At 39.3% G+C, this 22,974-nt stretch overlaps 1 protein-coding gene across 1 annotated transcript; it reads left to right on the top strand.

Annotated features, from left to right (window-relative positions):
- Window positions 1–2,743: 2,743 nt before the first annotated feature.
- Window positions 2,744–21,564, top strand: LOC306699030 (receptor-type tyrosine-protein phosphatase eta-like; the record flags this gene model as incomplete). Its single annotated transcript, XM_079163531.1, has 27 exons — window positions 2,744–2,882; window positions 3,054–3,305; window positions 4,183–4,440; window positions 5,151–5,408; window positions 5,503–5,769; window positions 5,884–6,147; window positions 6,766–7,023; window positions 12,490–12,744; window positions 13,334–13,597; window positions 13,801–14,061; window positions 14,149–14,412; window positions 14,693–14,962; window positions 15,063–15,326; window positions 15,485–15,751; window positions 15,868–16,017; window positions 16,187–16,388; window positions 16,566–16,684; window positions 16,805–16,892; window positions 16,979–17,023; window positions 17,243–17,330; window positions 17,646–17,736; window positions 17,956–18,032; window positions 18,254–18,388; window positions 18,931–19,047; window positions 19,426–19,586; window positions 19,744–19,879; window positions 20,003–21,564. 27 exons carry the CDS (start codon window positions 2,744–2,746, stop codon window positions 20,162–20,164), a joined length of 5,112 nt encoding a protein of 1,703 aa, XP_079019657.1. The 3' UTR covers window positions 20,165–21,564.
- Window positions 21,565–22,974: the final 1,410 nt, after the last annotated feature.

The raw sequence follows: 22,974 nt of genomic DNA, 5'->3' as shown, positions 1-22,974 counted from the left end.
GTGTGTGTGTGTGTGTGTGTGTGTGCAAATGCAATGATCCCACTCAAACAGTAGTAACAGTAAATATTAGGAAAAATGTTTGAAAGGTTTGATAGCATTTTGCTTTTCTTCATCTCTGAAAAGCACTTCTAACTTTGTTAAGAAAATTGCTTTACAAATAAGGTTTTATTAAAAATATTATTGTATTTCTTAATCCTATTTTCTCATTCAATGCTGGATTTTGTTCTTTATCTAGTTACCTTTGAATTGAATGTTTAGCTTTTGACAGTTTTAAGTAACAGAGATTATAGATATAAATACATTTTAAGAACTTATAGCTAATAATTAATAATAATAAATAAATAAATAGATAGTAGTTTTGTGAGTTTAACTAATGTTCTCAACCATCGACGGTGGGTATCTTCATCACTGTGGGGAATCTCTTATATCGTAAAAAACATCTGCTCTGATGGGAAAGTGTAAATGTGTCACTAAATTACACATAGTGAGAAACTCTCCCCATTTACACTCTCTCTAACAGGGCGATAGTGTGAAGCTCAGCCACACTGACACCCTGTACAAACAGCAGAAGTATAGTCAGATATATATACTTCCTCATACAGGCTCTTCCTCCTCTAAATGTACAAAAAACACCCAGCGTCAGGAGCTTTTTCTTACTACCTGATAGTTTGAAGTAATGGTTGGTTGGTCGCGTTTTCAAGAGGACTTTCGTAAAAAATAAAACACACACCCGCATGAATTATATTTAATTTAAATGTACTTTTGCTGCTGATGACAGTATATTGTGTTATACTGACGTTCTCAGACGCCGGCAGCCTTCATCCACATCCTCAAAGAGTACTGAACCCTTGAACTCGTCGTGCACCTCCGCGTGGCACCGATGTACTTCAGAAAGAAGAATAGAGTCCCAGAGGACTGAAAGGAAGGGAAGGGTCAGTGTTGTGAATAGAAAGAGAAAGTTAAGGAGAGGACGCCGGTCTCCAGGGACGGCTCGGTGAAAGGGGCAACATTTGAAGCAGAATAGACCTTTTCTTTCTCGGTTTCCTGGTCTGACCTTTTTTTTAGTTTCGAGACCTATTTTACTCTCTTCTATTCTATATCAAATTTATAATTCTAATTTGCTTTCACTAGCATGACTTTAATTAAGTACAATATTTGCAAAGCATGTTGTATGAGATTTTTATGTAAGTGTCATTCTAAATAATAGGGAAAAGCTGCTTATTATAGCTTATCAGGTACACCAAACTAAAACTAAGGCAGTCTAACACAACGGCCGTGTATTTAATCCTACTTTCATGATAGTTGAAGAAAGTGAACAGTCGATTAGTCAATATTATTGTGTTTAGTGTAATATTTAAAATAGATATATTTGATTTTTAGTACAACCTGATCTGATCTAGTGGGATGCAGGGCTGCTGTTAAGTCTACGCTATCATCATCGGGAGTTAATGAGTGACCCGGGCGTTTACCTTTATGGTGGAGAGAACGATGCAGGTTTGAGCAATGATGCCATGTCTTTAATGTTTAGCTGCGTGGTAAACAGACTGAAAAGCATCATGTCACTGAGCGACTCGGTGCCGCTTAAGTTTTGGCTAATAAGTAATGTGGAACCAGAGCTGTGTGTTCAGTGCTGATATCAGGACACAGATGATAACCACGGTAGAAACACAGAGTTGGAGTTGTGTGGACAGGATGGTTGGGTATTACCAGGAGCTATTTTCTTACTAACTGACGCACCACAAACATTATTATTTCATCAGTTACAATTGGACTTTATCCTGTAATACTGAGCTTTTGTGTGTGTGTGAATTGAAAAGAAGGTGTCTTGATGAATAAACCAAAGCTTTATTTTCTCTTCAGAGCGATATGAACTTCAAGTTAATTATTATTTATTAGAAGTTTAGATTTTGTAGTTATTTACACATGGTGGTTATTTTCCAGGCTGATTCGTGTCTGTTTAGACTTGATATGCTTAAATGTGGGCCCACAAAATCAATAATTTAGTGCGAGATATCTGTGTCTATAGTTTGGGAAATTTAAGCATGTTTGACCCTTCACAAATGATTTGAATCAGGAAATATCCGATCGACACCTTTTGGTAATCAATACTATGAGCTCAGAATATGTTGAGGTTTGATACTCAGCTCTTAATCCACTGTAAGTTATTTCCTGGGAGTGTGGAAAGGGTTTTGAAACCTTTATGTTGGGTTCATGTTCTTCACATGGTGTTTCACTGGAAGCGCCAGGTTACTAAAGACTGTAGTTTAACAGAGGAAACCTGTTTAGCAGTACTATCAGTGGTTGCTAAATGTACTGATATCCTGTGACATTGAACAGGTGGTTGGGTTTCTAGTTGACGCTTTGAGGCAGTTTTAAATACAATGCTGACCTCTGCTGGTCATTTAATGTTTAATGTTTTCTCTGTCCTTAACTCCACAGATCTCCCGAGCAGAATGTGTCAGTAAGTACACATGTGCTGTTTCTTTGTTTTGTTGTGTCATATTTCTCTCTTTAAAGTAAAAATATATTTATTTTGTATTTAAAAGAGGCTTGTTAATTACATCATTACTGTCAATATGTCTGCAGAAATGTAGCTATTTTTAAATATTTGTGCTTATTTCTTATAGTTGGTCTTGTTCTTCTTCTTCTTCTTCTTCTTTTGCTTCTTCCTCCTTCTTCCTTCTATCTCTTAGGTAATGAATGTGGCAGCAATGCAATATTAAATACAACAACAACAACAGTCATGTTCCAATCCAGACCAAACTGCAACATCTCCATTGGGAACAATGTCCCTGTAATTGGTTTGATCCGTGATTTGATTCCTGGAACAAGCTATGAAGTCTCCCTTCATTGTTTGAACTGCTGCACAGAGGCCACCACAAGTAAGTGTGCTTCTTTGTTGTTGTTCAATCACTTATATTCCGGACCACAACCATGTCTACAACAATGCCTTTTATAATGCCATATCAAATACAAAGATGATAATACTGTGCAACACTAATGATGAGTGAAAAGTGAATTCCTTTCCCCACAAACTTCTCTCTCGCCCACAGAGCCACTAGCAGTCACAAACCTCCATGTCACTGATGTCACAACATCCTCTATATCTGTGACGTGGACTAAACCAGAGGGATACAGCTCTTTCTATAGAGTACAGTGGACTGATGGAGAACCAAACGAGACGAATGAAACATCTATGACGATCACTGGCCTGACTCCTGGGGTCAAGTTCACCATAAGTGTCACTGCAGTGGCAGCTGATAACCGTACTGAAGGAGGGAAAGAAAATGTTTCTCTGTACACAAGTAAGTACACGTTTAGTTTTGGCTAACATTGTAAGATGGTCCATATGAGAGGGGAGTATAAAGTAGGAGGACATTGTGCTTTTACTTTGTAGTGGTATTTCTGTCATGTAAGAAAAACATTCTAATGCCATTGTTTTTTTCTTTGCATCTATCTCTATATATCACTACAGCACATCACAATTACACAGTCGTACAGATTTTATTCGTAGAGAGTGGTTTGGTCCTCTCCTCCCCTCTCTGTGCTCTTCTGTCATGAATCACACTCAAGTGTAGGGTTTTCTACTTTGGTACAGAAAGCATTTTTTTTCATTGTCTCTCTACATTCGTTTGTTTTTCTCCCTCATCTTGTGTTCATCCCGCCCTCACAGAGCCTGAAGTAGTCAGGAATATCACTGTCACTAATATCACGACCTCCTCTATATCTGTGATGTGGACTAAACCAGAGGGGAACAGCTCTTTCTATAGAGTACAGTGGACTAATGGAACAACTAACTGGAGTGTCAGTGTCTCTGAAATACAAATGAACTTCACTGAGCTGACTGCTGGAGTGCTCTACCATTTTACTGTCATAGCAGTGGCTGGAGATAACAAAACAGAAAGTCAAGTGTCTGAGATTTTTCACCATACAAGTAAGATGATGAATCACACTTTTGTTAATGGCAGTGCTCGTAGTCCATTTGGTGCCTCATCCTTACTTCCTACACTATATACTGAGGGGGAAACAATTATTACAAGAAAAAGGTTTATGTAAAAAACACTTGTAATGTATTTGGCTTTATCGATGTTTGGTGAGTTTTTCAAAAACGTCACAATTACACCAGTGATACATATTTTACTCATAGAGAATGGTCCTCTCCTCTCCTCCTCTTTGCTTTAGGACCTGGTGAAATTGGGGAACTTACTGTGTCCACAAACACCTCCTCCATCTCTCTGAACTGGACCTCACCTCTGGGTGAGGTGTTCAAGTACAGGTTGGAGTGGCATAATGGTGGAGCGCTCATGACCGTTTACACCAACAACACCTTTGCCGTGCTCTCAGACCTAATCCCTGGCACGAGCTACACAATCTCAGTCATTGCCGTCGCCGGAGACAATAAGACAGAAGGAAACCGTCACACGTTCTCCTCAGTCACAAGTAACGAAATGTTGCTTTATTTTGCATTTTAGCTTTTTGACGTTTGTAGCTTTTTGGATGTGTAACTGTGCTCTTTTGTCATGAATCACACTCAAGTGTAGGTTATGTATTTGCCAAAGTCCGTAGTGTTTTTAGTTGACTCTAAATGTGTTTGTTTTTCTCCCTCATCTTGTGTTCACCCTGCGCTCACAGAGCCTGAAGTAGTCAGGAATATCACTGTCACTAATATCACAACATCCTCTATATCTGTGATGTGGACTAAACCAGAGGGGAAGAGCTCTTTCTATAGAGTACAGTGGACTGATGGAACAACTAACTGGAGTGTCAGTGTCTCTGAAATACAAATGAACTTCACTGAGCTGACTGCTGGAGTGCTTTACCATTTTACTGTCATAGCAGTGGCTGGAGATAACAAAACAGAAAGTCAAGTGTCTAAGATTTTTCAATATACAAGTAAGATGATGAATCACACTTTTGTTAATGGCAGTGCTCGTAGTCCATTTGGTGCCTCATCCTTACTTCCTACACTATATACTGAGGGGGAAACAATTACATCACCAGAAAAAGGCTGAGAAAACAAAAAAATAATCACATTTAATATAATAACTTATCAATGTTTGGTGAGTTTTTTAAAAACGTCACAATTACACCAAGTGATACATATTTTACTCATAGAGAATGGTCCTCTCCTCTCCTCCTCTTTGCTTTAGGACCTGGTGAAATTGGGGAACTTACTGTGTCCACAAACACCTCCTCCATCTCTCTGAACTGGACCTCACCTCTGGGTGAGGTGTTCAAGTACAGGTTGGAGTGGCATAATGGTGGAGCGCTCATGACCGTTTACACCAATAAAACCTTTGCCGTGCTCTCAGACCTAATCCCTGGCACGAGCTACACAATCTCAGTCATTGCCATCGCCGGAGACAATAAGACCGAAGGACACCGTCACACGTTCTCCTCAGTCACAAGTAACGAAATGTTGCTTTATTTTGCATTACAGCTTTTGAACTTTGCAAAGTCCGTAGTGTTTTTAGTTGACTCTGAATGTGTTTGTTTTTCTAGTGCCCAACCCTGTGCTGAACCTTACTGCTAGCCCTAAGTCCACCACCTCAATAAAAGTGATATGGTCAGCCCCCCTGGATGCCAAGTTGTATTACAAATACCTGGTTCAAACCTATAGAACTACAGGAGAACTGTTTAACACAACAGTCAGCAATAACAGCACTGATGTAACCAATCTGGAGCCAGGAACTCGATACGATATCAATGTCAAGACGATGGCAGCAGAGGGAAGTGAATCCACGGTGGAACAGACCTTCAGTTACACAAGTAAGGCCTTACATTGAAACATGAATTGATGGATGAAGCATAAATGGATTCTGTACTATCAGAGACATCATATACACTCTTACATACAGTAACCCTTTGTTGTATTTGCTACAGTGCCCAAAGCAGTGGCCAACCTCACAGTGGAGGACGTGAACACAACGTTCATCCGGCTGACGTGGGACAGACAAAGTGATCATAAGCCTTCCTACTCCTACCTGGTGGAAGCTCTCCAGGACGCCATGGTGGTTCAGAATAAAACAACTGAGACTGAGACTTACACCTTCTACAGTCTGACCCCTGGAAAATTGTACACTATTGTTGTATTTACCGTCGTAGAAGGGGTCAAGTCCACAGTGGAAAGCACTCAAAGTCACACAAGTACGTCTTCAAAGCTTCTGAAATGTGTTTTTTTAATACAAACATAAATATTGTCACAGAGAGATGAACGTGCTTAATTGCAATCAGTCAAAAATAAATACCAAAACACAGTCATGTATTGACTGTGTCAATGTCCCATTGACCAATGTTGGCAGCTTGTTTCCATATATTAGTTGAATGTGCAATAATTGGTCCAAAGTTAGTCAAGTAAAAGTGTTTTAAAGGACCAGATAAGAGAATATCTTTAGTGTTGTATGGTGCTACTCTTTTCTACAAGTTTAGCCATAGTAGAGTCCAAACAATGTGAAGAATCAATAGAGTGCCCATTTGCCTTACTTTACAGTTTATCTTACTTACTTTACAGTTACGCCACAAATAATAAAAGTGAAAAATACAGGTTTGAAAATATATATCTGGTGCCATCACATTAACAACCAGAAGTAATTCTTTCAAGTGTCATTTTGTTCAGTATACACTCAAATGTGTATTGCAATACAACTAACTGTGTTACAATTATTCTCTTAACCATGTGTTTTTTGTCATGTTAATTGTTCAGACAGACCTAAACTAAGGATTTTCTAAATGTACATTACATCAAATTTAAATCGTTTATTACAGAGCCTGAAACAGTTTCTGGCATCATGGCCATTGGAAGCACAACTAACATGTCAGTGAGCTGGACACCAGCAGTTGGACAGGTGGACTCCTACACTGTGCTGCTGTACAGAGACAGTCACTTGGTGAAAACCAGCACAGACCTGAGCAATGCTACTGTGAACAACGATTTTCGGGACCTGACACCAGGAGTGCTTTACTGTGTGGCTGTGGTCACCAAAAGTTTTGAGAGCAGAAACTCAAGTGTTTGCAATGCTACTTGTGAGTTACATCGACATCATGACCTATAAACCTGCATATTACACATACAATATACTGTGTAGGCGCTGTATGTATTTTGACCAATATTTATTTTTAGAAATGCCTGTAGCGTTTTAAAACAGCATTCCTTCTCCTGTTCAGTTCCCAACCCTCCCGGCCCCATCATGGTGGAGTCTCAGACTGTGGAGTCCATCAACTTCACCTGGTCCTTTCCAGACGGCATGGACCGTGATCAGTGCAGCTTCATGGTGTCCAGCTTTAACGGTTCCTCTCTGATCCCAAACAACTGGTTCCTGCTGAATGACCTCCAGTCTGGAAGCTCCAGCAATATCTCTGTTATTACTGTAGGCGTGTTGAACTATAAGAGCACTGCAGTGACTACAGAAAACTATACCCGTGAGTTTGATTAACATGTACTTCATCACACCATGCAGGGTTATTACTTTTATTATCTTTTCTCTTATGTTTGAGTTTTGTTGTTTATAATAATTATTATATTATTATTTTTGTGATATGGCGACCGTGACAGGTTCCAAAAAGATATTTTGTATATGTTTGCAAGCAGTAGTATTTGCCAACAAATATTAATGCTTTGTCAGTTAACCCCTCATGTCACATTTATACTATTTTGCCCAAATCTGACACGTGAAACACAAACCTGTTCTGCATATTTAATGTTTCCCTCTTTCTAATTTTCTCAGGACCGTATCCTGCAACCTTGCTGAGACAGACAGAAATCACCACACAAACAGTGACCTTGGAGTGGGAACAGCGCGAGAACAAATCTCACTACTCATATCTTTTGGAGACCACAAATGGCTCCTTTAATAAATCTGAAGTTGTCTTAAACAAACGCAATGCAAGAATCACTGGACTTCTCTCTGGGAGCAACTACAGCTTCACTGTCACCACACAGACAGCAGATGGCACTCAGGCAGCTCCTGTGACAGTGTCCTATTTTACACGTACGTATATCCTGCTGTCTCTACAACTGAAAAATTACCTAAAATAATCCTAAACTAAATGAGCACCTTAAGTCAAAAACAAGTAAACACAACACATTCAATTTCTAATATTACTTTAGCTGTATCTGTAGTACTGAGGAGTGCTGCATGTTTGATAGATGGTTGCTTGATGTTGATCCAAACTCTTTCTGCTCTGTTTGTAGGTCCATACAGTATTGGACAGTTGGAATCTGAAACCTTAAACACAACTGCTGTACGTCTGGTTTGGACGAAACCGCTGGAGTACAAGACGGAATACACATATCGGGTAAAGACAACAGGCTGTGGCTCCCAAAACACAAGCCTTGAGGGAAAAGTCGCAGAGATTTCCGCGCTCACCCCTGGGACCAACTGCACCTTCTGCGTTTTTGTCAGGGCAGCGGATGGTATCGAGGGGGAAGCAAGCTGCACCTCGCAGTACACTAGTAAGCCTATTACCTGTCATTTCTGTTTATTTCAAATCGTCAAGGTGGTTGATCAGCTTTAATCCTTCCTCCTCTGCACATTAACAGAGCCTGAGGCAGTGCGACCAAGTATCTCCAGCTCGGGCTCCAGTAGTTCAATCCTGGTGTCATGGAACGAACCTCTTGGGAAAGTGGAGCATTATAAGGTTTATCTTGACAGCACGTCCACGGCTTCAGAGGAGATCATGCTGGATTCTACGAACACCTTCTTTCTGTTTCACAACTTGTCCGCTGGAAGGCTTTACTCTGCCGTGGTAACCACATTCAGTGGACCCTTCAATGCGTCATCTGACTTTATTACTAATGCAACCTGTGAGTATGATACATTTGTTAGATAGTAATTCACATCTACTGTATCAAACAACAACTAATTGCATATACTTCACAACATTTCTGGAGTTCTCCATTGCATACTGTAAAGGTGTTTTTGGTTATTTTTGGATTCCCTATTCTTCAGTCATCCATTGTTTTTTAATACATTTACTTAACTTTGAAGCTTGTGGGACATTTGGAATCCACAACAGTGAGATATTGTCCACTCTTATTTTTTTCTAATCACTGTGTCTTCACGTGGCACTGCAGCTGATACTCAAACTTTGATGGTGCTTTCAAGGACCTGATGCACAATAACATGATAGCCGTCGCTTCTCTGGCTTCACACAGGTTACACAGGACAATAATACAAGAAGAAAATTAAAATGTAATTAAATTTGCTCAGCTGTTATTGGCAAAAGAAATCTTATGACTGTAAGTCAATATATTGTAATAATGTGACTGTTTCACAAATGGCTACGGTTGGTCATCAGCAACCATCAGCCAACTGTTTGTCAGAGTTTCAATAATTGCGCGTAGATGAAAACAAAGTTTCTCCCAAAAGTATATATTTACTGTGATGGTTTCCATGGTTATGGGGAAATGACGGCAACTGAACTGTTATTGTATGCTTTGGAAAATGACCTGTAGTACTGGAAAATCTTTTGTATACGTAATAGAAAACATGCAATATTTTCAGTATGGCCCTTTATTTTGGTTACTCTGGTGTTGACTCAAGTGTTTGCAATGCAACTTGTGAGTTACATCGACATCATGACCTATAAACCTGCATATTACACATACAATATACTGTGTAGGCGCTGTATGTATTTTGACCAATATTCATTTTTAGAAATGCCTGTAGCGTTTTAAAACAGCATTCCTTCTCCTGTTCAGTTCCCAACCCTCCCGGCCCCATCATGGTGGAGTCTCAGACTGTGGAGTCCATCAACTTCACCTGGTCCTTTCCAGACGGCATGGACCGTGATCAGTGCAGCTTCATTGTGTCCAGCTTTAACGGTTCCTCTCTGATCCCAAACAACTGGTTCCTGCTGAATGACCTCCAGTCTGGAAGCTCCAGCAATATCTCTGTTATTACTGTAGGCGCGTTGAACTATGAGAGCACTGCAGTGACTACAGAAAACTATACCCGTGAGTTTGATTAACATGTACTTCATCACACCATGCAGGGTTATTACTTTTATTATCTTTTCTCTTATGTTTGAGTTTTGTTGTTTATAATAATTATTATATTATTATTTTTGTGATATGGCGACTGTGACAGGTTCCAAAAAGATATTTTTTATATGTTTGCAAGCAGTAGTATTTGCCAACAAATATTAATGCTTTGTCAAAGAAATACTATATTAACAGTTTCTTAATCTGTTTTAAGTAAAAATGCTGAATCAAAAGGGTTAACACAATACTTTAATTTTACTTTTACATTTTTGAACTCCTGTAATCTTATTTTTTTTTTATGATAGTAACCTTTGTACACAAACAATCTGACAGATTCTGACATTAATAATGATTATTTAACTGCTTTATGTACGTATTGAGCACATAATAACTTAGAATTGACTTCCAAATGCTTATTTTTTTAAACAGTTAACCCCTCATGTCACATTTATACTATTTTGCCCAAATCTGACACGTGAAACACAAACCTGTTCTGCATATTTAATGTTTCCCTCTTTCTAATTTTCTCAGGACCGTATCCTGCAACCTTGCTGAGACAGACAGAAATCACCACAGGAGCAGTGACCTTGGAGTGGGAACAGCGCGAGAACAAATCTCACTACTCATATCTTTTGGAGACCACAGATGGCTCCTTTCATGAATCTGAAGTTGTCTTAAACAAACACAATGCAATAATCACTGGACTTCTCTCTGGGAGCAACTACAGCTTCACTGTCACCACACAGACAGCAGATGGCACTCAGGCAGCTCCTGTGACAGTGTCCTATTTTACACGTACGTATATCCTGCTGTCTCTACAACTGAAAAATTACCTAAAATAACCCCAAACTAAATGAGCACCTTAAGTAAAAAACAATTAAACACAACACATTCAATTTCTAATATTACTTTAGCTGTATCTGTAGTACTGAGGAGTGCTGCATGTTTGATAGATGGTTGCTTGATGTTGATCCAAACTCTTTCTGCTCTGTTTGTAGGTCCATACAGTATTGGACAGTTGGAATCTGAAACCTTAAACACAACTGCTGTAAGTCTGGTTTGGACGAAACCGCTGGAGTACAAGACGGAATACACATATCGGGTAAAGACAACAGGCTGTGGCTCCCAAAACACAAGCCTTGAGGGAGAAGTCGCAGAGATTTCCGCGCTCACCCCTGGGACCATCTGCACCTTCTGCGTTTTTGTCAGGGCAGCGGATGGCATCGAGGGGGAAGCAAGCTGCACCTCGCAGTACACTAGTAAGCCTATTACCTGTCATTTCTGTTTATTTCAAATTGTCAAGGTGGTTGATCAGCTTTAATCCTTCCTCCTCTGCACATTAACAGAGCCTGAGGCAGTGCGACCAAGTATCTCCAGCTGGGGCTCCAGTAGTTCAATCCTGGTGTCATGGAACGAACCTCTTGGGAAAGTGGAGCATTATAAGGTTTATCTTAACAGCACGTCCACGGCTTCAGAGGAGATCATGCTGGATTCTACGAACACCTTCTTTCTGTTTCACAACTTGTCCGCTGGAAGGCTTTACTCTGCCGTGGTAACCACATTCAGTGGACCCTTCAATGCGTCATCTGACTTTATTACTAATGCAACCTGTGAGTATGATACATTTGTGAGATAGTAATTCACATCTACTGTATCAAACAATAACTAATTGCATATACTTCACAACATTTCTGGAGTTCTCCATTGCATACTGTAAAGTTGTTTTTGGTTATTTTTGGATTCCCTATTCTTCAGTCATCCATTGTTTTTTAATACATTTACTTAACTTTGAAGCTTGTGGGACATTTGGAATCCACAATAGTGAAATATTGTCCGCTCTCATTTTTTTCTAATCACTGTGTCTTCACGTGGCACTGCAGCTGATACTCAAACTTTGATGGTGCTTTCAAGGACCTGATGCACAATGACATGATAGCCGTCGCTTCTCTGGCTTCACACAGGTTACACAGGACAATAATACAAGAAGAAAATTAAAATGTAATTAAATTTGCTCAGCTGTTATTGGCAAAGGAAATCTTATGACTGTAAGTCAATATATTGTAATAATGTGACTGTTTCACAAATGGCTACGGTTGGTCATCAGCAACCATCAGCCAACTGTTTGTCAGAGTTTCAATAATTGCGCGTAGATGAAAACAAAGTTTCTCCCAAAAGTATATATTTACTGTGATGGTTTCCATGGTTATGGGGAAATGACGGCAACTGAACTGTTATTGTATGCTTTGGAAAATGACCTGCAGTACTGGAAAATCTTTTGTATACGTAATAGAAAACATGCAATATTTTCAGTATGGCCCTTTATTTTGGTTACTCTGGTGTTGACTCAAGTGTTTGCAACGCAACTTGTGAGTTACATCGACATCATGACCTATAAACCTGCATATTACACATACAATATACTGTGTAGGCGCTGTATGTATTTTGACCAATATTTATTTTTAGAAATGCCTGTAGCGTTTTAAAACAGCATTCCTTCTCCTGTTCAGTTCCCAACCCTCCCGGCCCCATCATGGTGGAGTCTCAGACTGTGGAGTCCATCAACTTCACCTGGTCCTTTCCAGACGGCATGGACCGTGATCAGTGCAGCTTCATTGTGTCCAGCTTTAACGGTTCCTCTCTGATCCCAAACAACTGGTTCCTGCTGAATGACCTCCAGTCTGGAAGCTCCAGCAATATCTCTGTTATTACTGTAGGCGCGTTGAACTATGAGAGCACTGCAGTGACTACAGAAAACTATACCCGTGAGTTTGATTAACATGTACTTCATCACACCATGCAGGGTTATTACTTTTATTATCTTTTCTCTTATGTTTGAGTTTTGTTGTTTATAATAATTATTATATTATTATTTTTGTGATATGGCGACCGTGACAGGTTCCAAAAAGATATTTTTTATATGTTTGCAAGCAGTAGTATTTGCCAACAAATATTAATGCTTTGTCAAAGAAATACTATATTAACAGTTTCTTAATCTGTTTTAAGTAAAAATGCTGAATCAAAAGGGTTAACACAATACTTTAATTTTACTTTTACATTTTTGAACTCCTGTAATCTTATTTTCTTTTATGATAGTAACCTTTGTAAACAAACAACCTGACAGATTCTGACATTAATAATGATTATTTAACTGCTTTATGAGCCAGATGGGTTTCATCAAATCAAGAAAATGTACGTATTGAGCACATAATAACTTATAATTGACTTCCAAATGCTTATTTTTTTAAACAGTTAACCCCTCATGTCACATTTATACTATTTTGCCCAAATCTGACACATGAAACACAAACCTGTTCTGCATATTTAATGTTTCCCTCTTTCTAATTTTCTCAGGACCGTATCCTGCAACCTTGCTGAGACAGACAGAAATCACCACAGAAGCAGTGACCTTGGAGTGGGAACAGCGCGAGAACAAACCTCACTACTCATATCTTTTGGAGACCACAAATGGCTCCTTTAATAAATCTGAAGTTGTCTTAAACAAACACAATGCAAGAATCACTGGACTTCTCTCTGGGAGCAACTACAGCTTCACTGTCACCACACAGACAGCAGATGGCACTCAGGCAGCTCCTGTGACAGTGTCCTATTTTACACGTACGTATATCCTGCTGTCTCTACAACTGAAAAATTACCTAAAATAACCCCAAACTAAATGAGCACCTTAAGTCAAAAATAATTAAACACAACACATTCAATTTCTAATATTACTTTAGCTGTATCTGTAGTACTGAGGAGTGCTGCATGTTTGATAGATGGTTGCTTGATGTTGATCCAAACTCTTTCTGTTCTGTTTGTAGGTCCATACAGTATTGGACAGTTGGAATCTCAAACCTTAAACACAACTGCTGTAAGTCTGGTTTGGACGAAACCGCTGGAGTACAAGACGGAATACACATATCGGGTAAAGACAACAGGCTGTGGCTCCCAAAACACAAGCCTTGAGGGAGAAGTCGCAGAGATTTCCGCGCTCACCCCTGGGACCAACTGCACCTTCTGCGTTTTTGTCAGGGCAGCGGATGGTATCGAGGGGGAAGCAAACTGCACCTCGCAGTACACTAGTAAGCCTATTACCTGTCATTTCTGTTTATTTCAAATCGTCAAGGTGGTTGATCAGCTTTAATCCTTCCTCCTCTGCACATTAACAGAGCCTGAGGCAGTGCGACCAAGTATCTCCAGCTGGGGCTCCAATAGTTCAATCCTGGTGTCATGGAACGAACCTCTTGGGAAAGTGGAGCATTATAAGGTTTATCTTCACAGCACGTCCACGGCTTCAGAGGAGATCATGCTGGATTCTACGAACACCTTCTTTCCGTTTCACAACTTGTCCGCTGGAAGGCTTTACTCTGCCGTGGTAACCACATTCAGTGGACCCTTCAATGCGTCATCTGACTTTATTACTAATGCAACCTGTGAGTATGATACATTTGTGAGATAGTAATTCACATCTACTGTATCAAACAATAACTAATTGCATATACTTCACAACATTTCTGGAGTTCTCCATTGCATACTGTAAAGTTGTTTTTGGTTAGTTTTGGATTCCCTATTCTTCAGTCATCCATTGTTTTTTAATATATTTACTTAACTTTGAAGCTTGTGGGACATTTGGAATCCACAACAGTGAGATATTTTCAGTATGGCCCTTTATTTTGGTTACTCTGGTGCTGAAGTGTACTTCCTCCCCTCCAGTCCCTAACCCTCCCGGGCCGATTGACGTCCTGACGAAGACAACCAGCTCCATTGAGATCATGTGGAAGGAAGCACCTCTGATGACGGGTGCAACATTCCACTACCAGTTGACCAACTCACCACCCCAGGGAGAAGAACTCGACACTACCACCTACACCAGTCATACTTTTACCTCCCTGCTTTCCGGGACTTCCTACAACATCTCCGTAGCAACAGTGGGTGCGATGGGTTTTAAGAGTGAGAAGGCTCAGATCAACAATGTCACGACAAGTAAGGGTTTTATTTATGTAACCGACATGCAAGCACTGTCATGTTTCACCTTTACTGTCTACTAACATTTACATCTCTCAAATTTCTTTTAAACAATCAGGACCGTTGAGTGTGAAGTTTCTTATGGCTTCTACAGAAGAGGAGAGCATCACTGTCACGTGGGATGTACCTGATGAATACAAGGAAAGCTATCGTTACAATGTGACCTGGCGAAGCCCAGATGGGCCCATTAGTGATAGAATAGTAAAAGAAAATACGTCTAATATTTATAACCTGGTTCCTGGCAAACGATATGACATAAGTGTCACCACAGAGACCTATGATGGAACCAAAGGTGCTCCAACATGGATTTCCAACTGCACAAGTATGGTCAAAACAGCTTCATTATTTCATATAGACTTGTTGCAATCAGATATTTTCAAATGATATTGTCCTGTAACTGAGCACACAGGAAAATTGGGAAACAGTGCTGTTGTTCCCTGTTGTGATTTTCCTGAAAAGCATTTTTGTTTGATGCTGCAGATGCAAGCCCGGTGAGCAACTTGAAATGTAAAGGTCCGAACACAGCAAACGCTCAAGTCATCCTGTCCTGGAATCAACCCAGTGGTCAACACTCTGGCTTTAAGGTCACTGTAAACGATGGCGAGATCATCAACTCGACAAGCACCTGCTGTAATCATACTCTGTCCAACCTTCGTCATTATACTAAATACCATCTGGCAGTGGAGACTCAGAGCTGTGGACTACCCAGCACCCCTGTGTCTCTTGTCTGCTCGACAGGCATCACAAGTAGGACATTATGTTTCATGATCATTAGATTTACAAAACTTTTCCATGTAAATAATATGTATTTGAGTAAAAATTGTCAAAACCTAATCTTTTATCTTTCCTTTTTTCCCCTAAAGATCCACCCATTCCAGAGAACTATGAGTTATTTGTGTTGGTGAGCTCCAGATCATACAACAAGTTCACCCTGCAGATCGAAAGCAGCCTGCTGAGCGACACAAATGGGCCAATCACACATATTGGGGTGCTGGTGACAAATGCTCTCCCTGGTTGGTTTCCTTTTCTCTTTTTAATGTCAGGGAGTGTTGTAATTATATCGTAAACCATTAGTGCTGAAGTGACGATAAGCTGTTCATTTGTTTCATATGATAAAGACATTCGACTCATAACAAGAACCTTTCTGTCAAAAGCCAATTACAGTAATGCCTGTCCTTCCAGGTGACACTTCTGATTTCACAAAGTATGTGGGGAAAACGTATAAACAGTGGCAGGAAAAGGATACTCCAGTATACATGGCAACAGTTGTAGAGAACAACTTCCAATCACGCGGTGGAGTGAGCCATCAGGACATAGTAATAGGAGACGAATCCAAATGGAAAGGCTACACTAATGGTGCTTTGATGGCCAATGGAAAATACCAGTAAGAAGACAAACAACATTGTGAATGAATCTGTGTGCAGAAGCAAATAGCATGAACTAGCAACTTCTCGATGATATCATTTTAAGATATTCAGAGAGTAGGAACAAATACAATAAAAAAGCAAGTCAAAGTGTAATATGTGTGTAAATCTCTTAACTGATATGTTTAATCCTGCAGATATGCGATTGTGTTGTACACCCGTCCGACTCTTCGAGACAACTTAGTGGATGGTGAAAAGTCACTAATGAGTATAACAAACTTCTATCCTGTTGTTGTTGCACTCCCACAGGACCCAGGTACCACATTCAGACCGTAGGTCATTAATAGGTGTTGCTATTAAATGCTCCCATAATGAGAGGAAAGGATAACTGGCCTCTTTCTTTGTCTTTCTGTCTTAATCTTTGTCAACATGTTAGCTGTCATTGGCATTGCTGTCGGAGCAACATTGGGAATTTTTTGCGTTCTTTTCATCATCCTCATTGGCTTCATTATCTACTGGAAAAGGTTTGTCATCGTCATCAGTGATAGAAGATGACTTAGTGTCATAGTGTACACGACTCAACTCTAAACTCTTTGTTTGTGTACTTTAGGGTCTCCAACAAAGAATCGTCAGACATCCAGATTCATTCCATGAGGTGAGGTTTTCATTTTTACCGTGTTATCGTAAGTTTAAAGTAAATGGACGACAATTGTTTCCATAAAAGTTGGTCAACATCGCTTTTTTCTCTTTCTTTCTCCAGAGCCAAAGTGTAAGTATAATCATAAAGTATGATCAGATCTGTCAAGTGTTACACATTTTGACAAAAAACACAACTCATGACTCATGTTCTGACCTCTGGTGTCCATTTGAGCAGAAGTGTGGCTGTGAGGGTGGAGGAGTACGAGGCCTACTACAAGAAGCAGAAAGCAGACTCAAACTGTGGCTTTGCTGAAGAGTTTGAGGTAAAACATCATCTTAATATTCAAGGGCTCCTGCAATATAATTTGGCCTTTTATAGCAGGCAGTTATTGCTTGAAACTATATTTGATCGTCATTAAGAGCTATGTCAAAATAATGTCCAATATAATAAGATCGATAGATTTAATCATCTAATTTAATAATTTGTCTGTGTAAATGTGATGTTTCAATTCTTTGTGATCGTGCATCCTTACTAATATTAAGTTGCTCTTTTTTTTGGCACTTCATATGCACCAGATTTTGGGCATGAAGTGAGTTGTCCAATCATCAATCGCACTTTTAATCCTTTCTTTTAAAAGGACCTTAAGCTTGTTGGTACAGGTCAGTCGAAAATAAGCGCTGAGACACAGGAGAACAAACCCAAGAACCGCTACAACAACGTGCATCCATGTGAGTAACCTTGACCAATCCACCTGCTGCTTTCAACTATAACTCCACACTCTTTAAACCACATCATCACATAACACACTCCATCAACTGTCATTATCCCATTTTTAACTGGATCCCATTCTATCAAAATGATCACACACGGTCACACATCACTGCATCCATACCTTCTTGCATACAGCAACATTTTCATTTCATTTACCCTCTTTTCTCACCTCCTAGATGACTCCTCTAGGGTGAAACTCTCTATTATCCATGGGAGTCCATATGATGACTACATCAATGCTAACTACATGCCGGTGCGTACTGACACTCTTTAAAACAGCTCTCTGCCTCAGTCATTGCTTCACTATCAATAAACTCCCTTCTGAACAACATAGCTGCTCATTCTTTTGCTTAACACCTTAATGATATTCAATCTGTACCACCTCCAACCAAAGGGATTTTTTGAGAACCTCCTAGAAAACTGAACAAGATGGACGTTTGTGTTCTGTGTCTGGGTTTTTGTTTTATTTGACAGGGTTTCAACTCCAGGAAGGAGTATATCGCTGCTCAGGGTCCTTTGGCCGCCACAGTCAGCGAGTTCTGGAGGATGATCTGGGAGAAGAACGTACTGACTCTGGTCATGCTGACACGCTGTAATGAACAGGGACGAGTGAGTAGCAGTGACACACACACCTTATGTCTTCCTTAGTGTTAGCCATCATACTTTTGTGAATGTCTCATCTTTAATGTGATCACTAACTATGAACGCATCCTTCATCTTAGAGAAATTGTGTACCATCATCAACATCTGTTTGTCTCCCTCTTTAATAAGTGAATATATTAATGTAAAGCAGTAACATGCATACAAACATGTGAAAAGTTAAACGAGGTTAATATGAAACACAATTATATCAAACGTATGATACAATTCCACATCTCACACCGTGTGTTCTTAAACATTTTTGAATGGGTTGAAGCCAAAAATAGCCAAGTCAATGCATTAAAGGTGTCTTTTTAAATATAACCTAAAACTAGCAGCACGGCTGATTGACAGAAATACCAAAGTGTTGCCTTGCTGGTTTGAAAAGCTCTTAATATGTGCAGTACTGTTAATACTGGTGTTTTCAAATGTAATGTAGCTTTCTATATTCTAATTATGAATTCTGAGTACTGTGAGTCTGTTACAAAGAAACAATTGTCTTTCTTTTCCAGGTGAAATGCGAGCAATACTGGGATCATGGCACCAAGCACTTTGAAAACATTACTGTGACAACAACCTCTGAAATAGAACTTGAAGATTGGACCATCAGGGAATTTGACATTAAAAATGTGAGTGGTGAGATGCTACATATGCCAAAGAAAAAATGTCTTTTTTGGGGGGGAAATATGAACATAGTAGACAACATCACCTATCAGTGCTTATTTAACACCTTTAGTTTGGAATACATACAGCCAAACCAACTCTATAAGTTAACTAACAACACCCTACTGAACCCTTGTTAGAAATATGAGTCTGATGAAAAGGAACATTGTGTTCAAAGGTGAATCCTTGCAACCGATAAATTGCAATGTATAGTGAAAATGTCTTTCTCTGAATGACAGCCTGTGTCTGTAAATTGATTGAACTCATATACATTTTCAAGAGTCCGTACACGCTGATATCTCAGTCGCAACTATTTTGAGTTTGCGTGCCTGTTTGTCCTTTAGGTAAAAACAGCAGAGACCCGTTCAGTACGTCAATTCCACTTCACAGCCTGGCCAGATCACGGAGTGCCACAAACCACAGAACTCCTCATCAGCTTCAGACACTTGGTCAGAGAGCACATGGACCAATACTCCAGACACTCTCCTACCGTGGTCCACTGCAGGTCCGACACACACACACACACACACAGACACAAACACACACACACACACACACATTTTTGCCTTCAATTCTATACAACAGAAATTATGATGAGATTAATCTGATACTCTTTCTCTCACCCCCCTCCTTGTCTGTGCGTCTACGTTGTCTACACTCAGTGCTGGTGTTGGACGCACAGGTACCTTGATAGCCATCGACCGTTTGATCTTCCAGATTGAAAGGGAAAATATCGTGGACGTGTACGGCATCGTCCACGATCTGCGCATGCACCGGCCCCTTATGGTGCAGACAGAGGTGGGACACAGTCACATATGTTTTTGTTACAATTGTCACACTGCACATGTTGTTTGAAATATGTGAAGAGTTCATCAAGCATGCTGCACCTCAGTGAACTTTTTATATTTGATATCCCTGCAGGACCAGTATGTGTTCTTAAACCAGTGTGCTGTGGACATCATCAGATCAAGAACTGGAACCAATGTGGATCTAATCTACCAAAACAGTGCTGCACTCTCTATTTACGAGAACATAGATCCAAAAACAGGGTCCCACAAAAGCGGACCATACTATAATGCATAGGCCCGAGAAAACACTCAGGTCTTCTACTTCTCTCTTTATGCTTAGCAAGAAAATGAGCAGACATTTGCAAAAGGAACGCTTTTAAGTGATTGCGCTATATTTATTTTTTATAACTGTCATGCTTTTTTTAAGAATATTGTAGCTTTCTGGATTCAAACCCTTATTTGGGGTATTTATTAGTTGAAAATGTTGAATGTTTGATAAAGAAAAGAGCTGTATATGGAGATACAACCGGGGACATAATCACTGACCAATAATATTTGGATTATTTGTAAACTTTGGTCAAATATCAGATCTTTTTCTCTCTCTCTTATAACTGCAGGTTTTTGTATTGCTTAGTTTCTATTGCAGCTTGTTTACTACTGTATGTGACTTACAGATGATGAAGTTTTCTGCTCAGGTAATATGTTGGATGCTATATAGATATTATTACAGACACTTTTGATAAAGAAAAATGTGTAATTTTGAACCATTGGATTTGCCTTGTACAAAAAATTGCTGTTATGAATACTATGTGCCTTTTTAAAACCTGTATGCTTTAGAGCCAGTAGGTGGTACTCCATTGTTTTAGTCTTAAACTGAAAAAGACAAACTGTTTTCATATGGCCTTGTTACAGAAACCTTAAGTTTCTCAAAATATCATATTGTATTGAAATTTGAAATGTGCAATGTCTTTTAATGAAGGAGTTTTGTTTGTTTGTTGTAGAGACTTTTGTATGTGAATGCACTGTAGTGACTAATGCACTGGATGCATTTGTCTTTCTGTACACTGTCCACTTTTTTAACTATACAGATATTTTCGTATCCTTGATTACATTCTGGCCAGTGCTTTGTGAAACTGTTTTGCGAACACTTTGCTATTCGCCCAACATTCGTATTTTACAATTTTACTTCTTTTGATTAAAGAGATGGATCGCAAAAAACAAAAGCTCAGGAACTTAAAACAATGACAGCTGAACATTTTGCTGGGGAGGTATGTACAAGTGTGTCCTTTGAAGAAGGTCACACGGCCTGTTGTTTTTGTTTTGTTCATGTCCTTCTCTACATTGTACATTCCTCAAAGAAACAACCATGTTATGTCACTTCCTGCCGCGTAGCTGGTCTGTCTGTGACATTGAAATCACCACAGAAGCTTCTAAAGGGCAGAATTTTCCATGAGGCAGGCACGCTTTGTTTAAAAATATATTTTATGTGTGGTTAGCCTGTAGATATTTTTGAATAATGTCCATTGAAAGCACTTAATGAAGACAGGCAAATAGTCACAAAGTTGTAGGATGTTTTTTAAATGCTTTATGAGATGCTTGCTGGTACAATGCAAATAAATGTAAAAGGAGACAGGATTTAATATTTGTCTACCCTTGAATCTGTAAAACTAATTGGGATTAAAGATGTTGCTACGTTTTAACCCCACATTTGTGTATGGCGTTGTGGTGTGTGGTTTGAATCAGTGTGTGAACCCTCTCATTTACTAGAACCCAACAAGCTTTTTACTCTCACCTAATGCAATCTTATTTTTTGATAGTCATACACTTTAGAAATTTGTGTTCATGTTGTAAGAAGCAAATGTGGATTTTTTTTCAAATTGTATAAAATGCGCTCTCAGGAAATTCTTAGCATCTTTAGTTAATCTTAAAGGTTTTAAGTTATGTGTTCATTTAGTGACACCTTGAGGGTGTTGGTATTGAGATGTTTGATAGATATAAATATTATATATTATTCATATGAATTTTATGAATTTCCTGTACTTTTAGGTGTTACATTTGAGCTCGGCTCAAATGAATCCCTCAGTGTCAAATATGTGTCTGGTGTTCAGCAGCTAATTACCCATAATTGTAATCAGCTGGTACCGTTACATTTTACAGCCATTTCGTACTTTAGCTAACATTAGTTGTGGAAGAGTTCAATATGTTAAACTTAACAGGACCAATACACCTTAACCCATACATTAAGCAAATAATATGTTTGTTTCAAAGAAATATAAGAAATATATTTATTTGTTTAACTCTCGATAAAATCATTTCATAACGCTGCTTTTACATGTAGTCCAATCTGATGCTGATGTCACACAGCATATTGTATTCTCTGTGCTGTGTATCACTTTACAAGATACAATCATTAAAAACTAATCCTTGCACAATCTGTGTGACAGCTACACAAGACACTGCACGGCTGATACCTTCGTTGGGAAATATAGTTTCTGAATTATTTCAGTCAAATGGAAAGATGAAAAGAAGCAAATAATAGAATTTGCTGCATTCTGCAGAGGAGGACTGAGCTGGTACACCTCTGCATTATTCAGAGCAACTTTGAGGTTGTAGGTAGCTAAGTGCACCCTCAAAGGATGAATAAGTAATGCATTTCTGTTTCTTACTACATGAAGTAAAAGCCTTATACACAGAGACTTCAAAATGTTCTAATTTTACAGTTTACATCAGGCCTACACTCGGTGGGTAGGGGGGGGGTTATGGTGCAATATGGAGGTTTTTTTCAGGGCAATCCTTTTCACACAGGGCCCTCCTGGCATGGCGGTACTATAAGATTTGATCAGCGTGTTGGCTCAGTAAGCTGAGCTGTAAACATTTTTCTCACTCGTCATCCTTATTTCATGTCTCTCAGACCCATAAATTGGATCTAAAAATAGATGTGGCATTTGAATGCCTTTTTCTTGCTATGCTGTGCGTTGCACATTAAAGGAATACAGAGAGACGGAGCTGTTATGTCAGAAATCCAACCAGCGAATAGAAAATCAAAATAGGACAAAAAATAACTGGGTGATCCAAATTTAATGATGTGTTCAAAAGCGCATGTGC

This window comes from Pholis gunnellus, assembly GCF_910591455.1.
Source record: "Pholis gunnellus genome assembly, chromosome: 7".
Taxonomy (NCBI): domain Eukaryota; kingdom Metazoa; phylum Chordata; class Actinopteri; order Perciformes; family Pholidae; genus Pholis; species Pholis gunnellus.
Note: the sequence above shows the minus strand (reverse complement) of the source record. Positions and strands in the feature narration are given on the sequence as shown.